This window comes from Cyprinodon variegatus, unplaced genomic scaffold, assembly GCF_000732505.1.
Source record: "Cyprinodon variegatus isolate N-32 unplaced genomic scaffold, C_variegatus-1.0 Scaffold1444, whole genome shotgun sequence".
Lineage (NCBI taxonomy): Eukaryota > Metazoa > Chordata > Actinopteri > Cyprinodontiformes > Cyprinodontidae > Cyprinodon > Cyprinodon variegatus.
Genome location: NW_015151897.1, coordinates 139,806 through 151,502, shown reverse-complemented (window position 1 = coordinate 151,502; position 11,697 = coordinate 139,806). Strand labels below are relative to the sequence as shown.

The 11,697-nt window shown below is 36.7% G+C and overlaps 1 protein-coding gene across 1 annotated transcript; it reads left to right on the top strand.

Moving 5' to 3' along the window:
• The first annotated feature begins 3,134 nt into the window (after nucleotides 1-3,134).
• On the top strand, nucleotides 3,135-10,991 carry LOC107103430 (piggyBac transposable element-derived protein 2-like). Its single transcript, XM_015403137.1, has 2 exons — nucleotides 3,135-3,416; nucleotides 6,138-10,991. The coding sequence occupies exons 1-2, from the start codon at nucleotides 3,289-3,291 to the stop codon at nucleotides 8,161-8,163; spliced, it is 2,154 nt and encodes a 717-aa protein (XP_015258623.1). The 5' UTR covers nucleotides 3,135-3,288; the 3' UTR covers nucleotides 8,164-10,991.
• Nucleotides 10,992-11,697: the final 706 nt, after the last annotated feature.

Genomic DNA, 11,697 nt, shown 5'->3' with positions numbered 1-11,697 from the left:
GCTCAGCTCAGTCAGGCTTAGACGACAAGACTTGCTGTCTGACCAGGGTCAGTCTGCGGATACAGAGGTGCTATTTTAATTTGGACCCAAGGTTTTAGCGGTTTTACCCACTCACCAAGATCAATACAATACTTGTGAATTCCGTTGCCCAAGAAAAACCACCTCCAGCTGTGTGATAACTAGAGTTCTTTACCACTTTGTACTCTCTGCAGCTCAGTTGTGGTTTTGCATGCTTCTTTGATGGATTCCTAGCATATTGTAACTGTAGACCATAATAGGACAGATAAATAAAATGCTTTTATGACTATCACTATAAATCTGGATCCACTTTAATGTTATAATTATCAAAAACAGTACCTACTGGGATTTTAAACTCTATAAATTATCATCTTATGGGATAAGGTCTTAACTGGAAGACAAGTCAAACAACCAAAAAAACCCCCAAAAAATAAGAAAACAAAACCCAACAATACACACACTCCCTAAATTATATGACTAAGATCAGATTCAGTGTTTAGGACATTTTAAGAATGAATATGTGTGATTAAGAGTATCTGTGTCTATTAGTTTTCTGTTAGCAGTCCTAACGCCACAGGGGGAAAAAAGCTGTTGGTAAGTCTGGTATTGAGTGATCTGACTGCTCTGCAGCAGTTCATACAGACATTGGGCAGAATATAAGGGGTCTCTTGTGATGGCCTCTGTTTTCCTGAGGCTATAGGATGAGGAATTGTGCTCCATGACCTATGTCTACCCCAAACAGACATCCTGTCCTAACAATGGACTTGCTCATGGGAAACATTTATCAAATTCCCCCTTTAAAGTCCTGACTTGGTTTTTAAACCTCTTTTCTGGATTATTGTTCTACACCTTTATCACTTCATCAGGGTAGTTGTAAAACTACTGGAATTTTGGCCAACTGCAGAAAAACCAGAAAAAGCCTGAACTGAAAGAACTAAAAAAAAAAACACTTTGCTATCAGCCTTCTGTGTAAGAAACGTTTGGTGTATTTATATATACAAGAGAAATTATAAGTTGTAAAACATTCTGGGTTTTGGTGGAAAAGTACTTCAAAACCCTCATATCTGTTTGATTACTATCTTTGCTCTCAGCCTTTTGGTCATGAATGTGTTTCAAAAACAAACTCAAACTACATGCATAGTGCCAACATGTTTTTGAGTTTGTGTGATTTCTTAACTTTTAATCTTTGGTACTTTAACCCCTTAATTTTCTGCTGTAGACCGATAAACAGTCTTTTTTTTTGTATTTTCCTTGAGACACACATTAAACTGCATATATATTTTTTTAAGAGGCAATACTTGCAAAAGAAATGTGTTAGGCTTAAATAATACTTGGATTTCACACTTCATAATTTGAAACCCCTGCATGCAACTTGTCAGACTGCACATTCTGATGCGAATCTTCACCTATGTAGTCGGAGCCCCACCTTCCAACAAACCGTGAGCAAGGCAGAATTTCCACAAGTCTGAAATAAATAAGTAATGAAGAAGAGTCTTGAGACGTGGTGCAATGAAAAACAAATCCTCATAAGACAGAAATGTGAGTGAAATGGGGCCTTTAAACTATCAAGATTGTGAACCCACAGCTGTGACAGACTGAATAATTCATTACCTGTTCATGACTTCAGCTGTAAACAGAAAAACAGACTCGCTTTTACAAGTGTTTGCTGTTTGCACATTTTGTTGGCTCTGAAAGAACAATTTAAAAATATATATTTGGATTTCTGCGATCAAAATGACTGCACAACTTAAATAAAAAATATGGTGTGAATTATTTGACCTGTAAAATCACCAACTGTTTATTCAGCCTTTTCAAACATGGTTTTTCACCCTGTTCGGGGTTTAAAAAAACCCCGAAACCTGACTTATTACAATTCTCTAGAGTCATACTATAACTACTGTCTTATTTTTAATGAGAATGCTGAGGTTAAAGAACTCAGAAACCACTTTAGAAAAAGAAAAAAAAAAAACAGATACTGCTATGCACATTAGTGAAGAATGTCTTGCCTATCCAGCTGATACACTGACTGCCCATTTTAATGAAAATTCAGCACAAACCTCACACACCTATAATGTTTTGCCAAACAGGACAATATAAATTAAAGGCACAGAAGTGAAGTTAAAAATCCTATATCATCAAAATTACATCAAACAGGAAACATGTTCTGACATTTAAACCTTTCACAGGGTAAACTATTAAATACACAATGAATAAATAGTACATCTCTGCTGGATAATGTTTCCCGGCCCATGCATGAAGATGTAGCAGAACTGGAGAGTTTCTTCAATGCAGACTGCTGCACCCTAAATGCTCCAGGGAGCATTATCACAGATCCTTCCTCCCAGCAGAACCTCAATAAGCTTTTACATTCATGCCGATTTTGCATTTTCTGTCTTAGTCAGTTAAATAACACGCTGCTGTCATTTCTTCTTTCTTTTTGCACATCTCTGGTGTTGATGCTATTTTCAAATATCCACTTCTCTAAAAATGTCCATAGCTGTATATTGATTATTTATTCTCCAGGTTTTTATATTGTTAAAACAATTAACTGTGTTTTATTGTTAATCTATTAACTCTTCACTATTGTGTAATTCTTATACATTTTTCTAAGGTCCATATTTTTGTGACCATTTTTCTACAATAATTGTTCTGCTGTAAACACCAGAATCCCCCCATAGTGGGACAATAAAGGGATTTTCTATTTCTAATAAATAAATAAACACCTATGACTTTAAACACATCTATCAGTTAGAATATTTTTAAAATGTTAACATAATAGGCTTGCCTTAGCTGTAAGGAAAGCTTTCATCATTATTGTTTCTAGAAAGTCTAAAAAAAAAAAAAACAGTTAATGTAAAATATTTTTAACCATATGAAATAATTCTAAATGAGGTTTGCATTTATGTGCAATCATCACCTGCCATTAACATTTCTCTGATCCCAATTCACTGACTTCAATATCATTTTTCAGCCTGTTTGGGGGAAAAAAAAGGAAAACGGATTTATCCCAATTATCTAATGTTATGTTAATTTTATTCTTGAAAGGGAAAGTCGGTGAGAACCCCCACACGGAAGTGACTATGTCCATATATGGTCAAGAACAGAGGGAAACCCTATCGGCCCTGGGACCAGTGAAAGGGATCATTTTTCACTGAAGATCAGGGCGTGTAGCCGATCTGCTATCAAAAGAAAGCAAACCTGATCGCTCTTGTTAGAAATCTTTGAAAATCTATTAAAGGAACAGCAGGTTGAACTTATCAGTGCTTCAAAATGCGGCTCTCAGGGTCCGAAGGTGAGGAGGAGAAGCTGCAGTCAGAGGAAGAGTCGGACAGCGAGAACTGCCACAGCAGCCGGGATGAGGACTACGTTCCTGCAGGTCTAGGCTCTGGATCAGTAAAGTGAGTTTTTCACACAAGTTGGAAAAAAAATAAATAAATAAATAAAAGCGATGTGATTTTGCATAGAAGTGCATTTGCAAAAGTAAAAAAAAAATCTTAAACTGAAGAGCAGCTGATGCACCACAATGCACGCTGAATGGAAGTCGTTGTTGTTGTTTTCTTTTAGATTAGAAGAGGGGGGGTTATTTCAAAACAGTAGAAACATCCAGTTCAAAAAAATGGCATGACTTTTAGAAAGCTGTTCTGTGATCATTAAAGTTTTTTTTAATCGTGCGAACCGTGTGTGGGTAAAAGCTGCTGGGAGCCCCCCTTTGTCCTGCTCCCATTTAGAGATGAACTGCAGGCAGGGATCAAAGGGCCCCGCATCGAGGCTGATGGTCTGGTTCTGATTATGCTCAGGTGAACACAGAATGTGGTGGTTTTAGGATTACATGTATAAAGTAGGTCATTCATTTAATGAGTTAGTAGGCCTAAATGAACTCCAGGGTAACAACCTATATTTTTAATATGGTGTTATACTAGTTTCTGCTAAATAATCTATCTTAATGTATTTATACATGCAATCCTATTAATAGAATCCCCATTGGGTTCATGCCAAATGTAATAAGATGCTGGTCCGGTGAGGGCCTGTATGTACTGGCATGAATGAGAATGTGAGATTGGGTAGATCCTGCATTTAAAAACAGGGGAAATGTGTTTGTATTAGCTGGCCTGTAAATAGAATTTTAGAGTTTGGAATTGGATGGACTCTAACTTGAGAGACAAACAAAAAAAAAAAAATAAATAAATACATAGTTTTCTATCAGCTTTGAATGTGTCATGCAAGCTTTATTTTAATATTGGGTTCAATTACTGCAACATTGAGCAATTCCTTTATTTGTCCATACACCAAATTCCAAATTGTCCTTATTTATTCTGTAATATTTTCATTGGAATGGTACCTTCCAACTAAGTTTGTCCTCCTAGGAGGAGTGAGCAGCTTTTTTCTCTTTTTTTCAGCCTCCAAAGACCATACTGGAGCTAAGGGCAAAACAGTAAAAACAATAATACCACGGTACGATGGTAACTTATCTGGACGTGTTTTTTTGTTTGTTTTTTTTTTGCATTAATAACAAGCAATGTGCTGCATGTTGCATTGATTGTTCATAAAGCAAAGCAAGGAGTTGAGTTTGGAGTTTTGTTTAATATGCAATTTCCAAACTGGTAGATTTTTTTTGTCTGCAACCAGTATAAACTGCACACAAAGTAGACCTTTCTTAGTTTTTGGAAGCCACAACTCAGCTATGTGTCCTTACACGTCTTCGGAGGCGTGAGGCAAGCTGAGTCATATAGCGGGGTGTGGGTTGCTCTATGTACGGAGTACTCTACTTAAACTCTTACAATCTAATAACATTGGATGGAATTTTCTGCTCAAGGATTTTAAACAGAAATAAGCTAGTTTCTTTAAAGACGATAAATGTAAATTCCTTATTGAATGCCAGATTAGGCTTTTAGTCTTTTTCGGTCAGTTCGCTCTCCTGATACCAAAACAACAAAATGAGACTCTTTATCATCTAACTAATCTATTTCAACTTGTTATTAACAAGAACCTTTATCTGATCTCTATTCATTTTATTTTGTTTAATTATAAAGGTGCAGCAAATTATGAAATATAGTTTCAAAACCTTAAAATTATCTGTCATTTTTTTTTTTTTTATGGCTGTTTGACGAGAGTTCTTTGATGACTTATGAACAAGAACATGCAGCCCCCCCCCTGCCCCACCTGTTGCTATACAATCGTCAATCAGTTGGTTTAAATAAGGCTTGAATACCTTTCCTGTGGTTAAAAAGGACATTAAACTGCATGTTTTCATTCATCTCATCAAGGTGAGTCTAGTCTTAACCTGATGACTTGATGGGATGAATGGAGTCTGGTGTGCTACTGCTTGGGTGGAAAGAAAACCAGCAGCCACATGGCCCTTTCTGGAACCAGTTTGACACCCCTGCGCTGCAGGATATGGGGGTGGGGGGGTTGAGATTTACTCCCTTCCTCCCCCAATTTCTAGTAGGCTGGCTCTCTGACTTTTTGCTCACCAACAGACCCCTATCTCCTCCCTCTTGTAGAGCCTCTCCATTAATCCAGGCATTTCCAGAAAGTAAGAGGTTAAAGACTACTGTCCAAACAGACAAATGTATCTCTTCTCTGCAAATGAGAAAAGAAAAAGCAGGAGCAAAGGGCAGTAAGAGGTAGGAGTGGTCTGGACAACATGTCTGTCACTGTGGCACTTTCAATGGCAGCTCAGCTCGTATAAACAGGGTTTTATATGGTTTGAAAGTGTCCTGAAAAAGTATGGCAATAAAGTCAGTTTTATTAGTCTGTATTCCCATCCATCTATGCAACAACCGTTACAGTTTAAAAAATTACTTACTATGGACTGACTACTCTGAAAATTAAAAAGTCAAAAAAAGAAAAACTTTTTATCAGGTATGTAAAGTAACACAGATTAGAACTTTGAACTGTGGAAGAAGTATGATGGACATTTCTACCATTATTAAGAATGTACATTTTTAAAACCTTGTAACCACTAACTGCTCTAGACCTATAACAGTATAACAGAAAAAAGAAAATTATTAAATCTGGTGCTGTATGAGTAATATGTTTATTCAATCTATGCTATAACTTTGTTCTAACAATAAGTATTGCCTGACATATTAACCCTCAGCTATATACTTCCCTTACAGGAAAGCATTTGCTGATGAGAACAGTTTAGACGACGACTGGAATTGTAGCCCTGCAAAGAGAAGAGCTTCAAGGAGGCAGTGTCGTTCCGTATATGCATCTTCAACGCCTCTGAAATCTACATCCAAGACATGGAAGGGAGACAGCAGTGATAGAGAGGTCAACAACGCAGCTACAGGCAGAAAAAGCCCATTCTCCAGCAATTCTCGCAAGAGACTCTTTAGTCCGAGCAGTAACACTCCAAGTAAGAAGAGGCAAAGGCAAGATGTAGAGCCAGAAGAAGAGAATGATGAAGACCGCTGGCGAAATATTGATGAGGAAGATATCGAGCCTCTGCAGCCACGGTTCAAACCGCAGAGGGATGTAGGTCCTCAGCTGAACAGAACAGCAAGTTACACACCCCTTGAGTTGTTTCAGCTGTTTTTTACTACTACGGTCATTTCTACATTGGTAAAAAACACTAATACATATGGGGAAAAGAAATCCCAAAGTCTAAAGCAAAGATGGGATCCTGTTACAGCAGCAGATATGTACTCTTACATCAGTCTTGTCCTCTACATGGGCATTGCACCACTTAAAACTCTAAAGGATTTTTGGAGAGGTTCTGCACTTTTCCGTTTTCCATTTCCTGCGTCTGTTATGCCTTGTAGACGTTTCTTAGCCATATCTCGCGGCCTGCATATGAATGATCCTGCTAAGGAAGCAGCCAACAACCTAAAAAAGGGAACAAGGGGTTATGACAGACTCTTTAAGATAAGGCCACTGTATGATCAGATTTTGGAGGCCTGTCATACCTACTTTCACCCACACCAGCATATTTCAATTGATGAACGAATGGTGGCGAGTAAAGCAAGATTTGGCTTTAGGCAGTACAACAAAAATAAACCAACAAGATGGGGATTTAAGCTCTACGTTTTAGCAGATTCACTGTGTGGCTACACCCTAAACTTTTTTGTCTATGTGGGGAAAGATGGAGTACCCACAGGGAAGGGGATTAGCTATGACGCTGTGATGAGACTGCTGAACATCCCTTTTCTAGGCACAGGCTACAAACTCTATGTTGACAACTTTTACACTAGTCCAACCCTTTTTCTTGACCTTCTTAAAAAGAAAATTTGGGCATGCGGCACTATCCGCTCCAATGTATCTGGCTTTCCCAAGACCAAAACCAACAACACCCAAGAAAAATCCCCCAGAGGAACCATAAGATGGCTCAGGAAAGGAGATTTGTTATTTGTTAAGTGGTTTGACACCCGAGAGGTATCATTGTGCTCCACCATCCACAAAGCTTACAGTAACGATATGGCAAAGCGAAAAGTAAAAAACAAAGATGGGCAGTGGACGGTTGCACACGTGACCATTCCAGGCTGTGTCAAAGATTACAACAAGTACATGGGAGGGGTTGATTTGTCTGATGCACTTATTGGCTACTACAATGTCCTTCATAAAACGCAGAGATGGTACAAAACTATGTTTTATCACTTTGTTGATATAGCCACAGTAAATGCATTTATTCTTCACAAACAATTGTGCAAAATGCAAAACCGTCCTGCAGGCACACATAAACGCTTCAGAGAAAATCTAATTCTATCTCTGGCTCGGATAGGCTCTACTCCACGCAGATCAGGCCCGCTACAACTTATGCAGTGTATCTTTCCTTTCATGGAACCCATGGATCTAGTGAACACCAAGCCTGGTGTATTGACTACAGAGCCACCTTCCTCCCCTTCTAATGAGGAGCTTGCCTTGGCTCCTCCCTGTCAGGAAGACGTAAATCAGAATGTTTCCTCTGGTGAGGAGACCTTTGCAGGATGCAAAGCCCCAGGTTTAGGGCACCTTCCTGGTTACTTTTTTGAGAAAATGAGTAATGTGTCCTCTAGAAAGCGGGCCACTGCTGGAAGAAGGTCCTGTGTTGTCTGCAAGAGAAAATCACCAGTCTACTGCAGCACTTGTCTCAAGACACTTTGTTTCACAACTTTGAGAAACTGCTATAGTGAATGGCATAGAATGAATAATATATGTATATAGTGGATTGGACAAAACTGACCAACAGGAATATCTTTACCATTGATTTTTACATGTGGTGTTATTACATTAAAACCAAACCTTGAGTCACTGTGATAATACAGTACGATCTGTAGAATTTTACTCTCAGAACTCTTATCTAACTCTTAAGTTAGCTCACATAACATCTAGGTGTCGGCTTTACAAAAATTGTCATCCCTGTAAAAATCTCTAATCTAGATTTGGCTCTTGATCAGTCATCTTTAGTAGTGTAGTAATCATTAATGTAAGTTTTGAACTTTGTCAACTGGAAATCCCCCACAGCTCTCTCATGTATTTCTCATTACATGATTTTGTTGCTTTGATCAGGTGCACTTAAATATGTGCAGAATAGCTTTGGTACACTAAGGTTGAGTTGTACCGAAGTCTCTCAACAACTTGAAACTCACACGTTACTTTTATCCCACAGTACTGTATCATACTGTATCAGCATCTCTCTTCAAATGTTATTTTTGATAATGCAGACTTGAAAGATACTTTTTTGGATTTCTTTACTTAACATCTACTAGTCATATGCATCAAAATGACTCAAAGATAATAAATTCTAAAATTGGCTGGAGTGATAAAGCTGTTAAATTAAATAAAGCCCAGGTCTTCCTGGACTGGAGATCCAGACACCGTACTACACAGTACAGTACAGTAGTACACAGTATGTTTATCTTAGTGGCGCTTGTTAAAATTTATCACTTATTACTGCTGTGTCTGCAGTTGGTAGAGAACCCTGCAGAAATAACAGCAATGGCTATCATCACTCTTCTAGTAATCCAAACATGGACTGATTAAGCCTGTGAACAAGTAGACGTTATTAATTTTGCATTCTTGTAAATGTTTTTTTTTATTTTTTCAAATTATTTTATGTGATTAAATTACAAACAAAAAAAATTGGATGATACTGCAAATGTTTCGAAGAGACTTTACAGTAGTTTGGCAAGTAGTATATCACTCACAGATTCTCATGGAATACAAAATTGTGAACAATTAGCTTAAGCATCAGTGTGTAGCCAATCGTCTCCTTATTAATTATGCCGGTGCAGTTTATTGGATGGACTTGGGATGGCTTCAAAATTTGAACACTGGCATCCTTGGTAAGAAAAAAACTTCTTAAATTCTGTAGGAGCTAGATGGACTAAAGCGCTTCAATTTGCTGAGATGATTGCTGATGCAGTAGGAATAAAGAAACTTTTTCAAAGACGAACAAATTCAAAAACGTAGGGACTTACCTATCAATATTTGAAGTAATTGCTCATGAAATACAGTATTAGCTGCTCAGTTTTAATAACTGAATGGGGTTTAAGAACATTCTTTTTTTTTTTTTTTTTTTTAATCTCATACTGTGAAGAAAAACCTTCAAGAACCTGTTTGTACTGTATGGACCACACTTGATTTAAAGATAGCTTACTTGAACTTACTTGAGTGTTTTTATACACACCTTTTCTCTACTAACTGATATAGAAATTTAGAAATGTGAATTCCGCATAAGTAATATGTTTGTTTTAAATCTCTATCCATATGTACTTTTACATTTTGTGTACTGTAAGTGTATGTTTTATAAATAACACATTAGTTGTACTAAAATGGTGCTGAGTAGATTTCGCACATTGGTAGAAATGCTTTGGAAACATGATTCTTTGACACTTGATATGTAAAATAAGGATCTGCTGCATATAGAGTGTTATGTAATGTTTTCCATGTCCTTTATTAGTATGCACAATAGTGTGGACATTTTATTTTTATTTTTTGGGATACTTTGTGAAGCTTGTTTTTGAGACTCTTTTAACTTTTAAGTTAGAAACACTTCTCCAAAGAGATTGCCTTGAATTACTTGTCTTTTTAAGACAGACAAGGTATTGAAAAGTTACAAATTGAAAGATTCCTACAGAATTAACTGTTGCATTTTTTTACATTTTGTACTTGATCAAACTCAAAGTAACTCATTTTCTTTTATGAGCTCCAAATATATTATGACTTGATCTGTATATTTTCTCTGTCAGTGTTGTCCTCGAATTGCCTTCTTTACGTCCATTTCATACAGGTAAACAACCCATTTTAACAATGTGGTTAAACTATAACCTATAAGTAACTATAATTTATAATTACTTCTATTGCTTATCGTATTAACTGGTCATACAAAAGCTCAGATGTTAGCTCTGATAATACTGTTTTGTATTTATCAGAAACTATTTGGAATTAAGGACTTTTTGAGGATCCTAATAATACTTAACAACCTAATAAACCCTAATAAATTGTTACCAGTTGATATGATTTAATATGAATTATAAAATACCATTTACTACTATACCACAACTGAATTCTTGAAAATGACTTTATAACATAAGCTGTACGGTGGGAATGCGCCATCCATCTGGCGAGTATGAACTGGCTCATTAATTGAGCAAAATGTCTTGAGACAGATACCAGTTTTGTAAGTGAAACAATCTGGTAAAAGCACAATATAGCAATATAGGAGCAGAATGACATACTCCAAGACGTGATGGTAGCATGTCAAACAGTTTGTTTTGCTTTAATTGTTTTATTATTTTTTGTCTCTTCTCCTGAAAAACTGCACTCTGGGTTAAATTAAAGCAGCTATTTCTCATTTTAAGAAAAGTTCTCTGACACTGGATATGCTGGATTTTTCACGTGCATTCTTTATTTTGCATGAGGTAGTTTGTGGCTTCAGAACATTTTTTTTTTACTTTACTTATAGCAATATTCATATTTTATGTTTTGTTTTTTGTTGTTTTTTTTTTAAATCAGTGTAACATTTATATTACTGGCCTGTTTTTTTATATTGTTTTGAATTTCTTCAATGTACCTAACAAAAATAAAAAGTATTTGATCAAGAACAAATAAAAGACTGAAAAAACCAATTGCCTTCTTTTACAACCTGACTAATTTGAAGCAACAGTAGTAACCATTCAACATTTCCCTACTTTCCTTGATGGTCCCTTGGCTGGTCCGCTACATTTCCTTTTTTAAACATTAATCTTTACTGAAATATTATTTCTGTCATGATTTGTGGACATTAAGATTTAATCAGAAGCATCATCTCCTGGTCAGTACCTGTAATTCAGTGAAAGGGTGGAGTCAGAGTAAAAAATATATACATGCCCAGGAGAAAGAAGGGGGTCACTCCAGCGGCTGGAAGTTGGCTGCCAGTCGGTTTGCATTGACTGGTTAGGGCCATTTTGAATGGCTGCTACTGTAAGTAAGGATGGCAGAGGTATTTTTGGATCATTGCCAAGCAAATGTTCAGAATCAAAATTGGCGCTTTCAGCAGCTGAAGTGTGCTGTAGTAATGGGTAGCAAGGATAAATGTAGGTTTTAACACAAAATGTCATTATTACTCCAAGTTGTTTTATAATTACACCACATGTCTGCTCAGGATTTTATAAATACAACAATTAACTGATAATAAGCCAAAACACTGCTTAGCAATGAAATGGTCTATTTTTGTATGTGTTGCTACCGCACACAAAATTTGTCTTTGATCAGAAA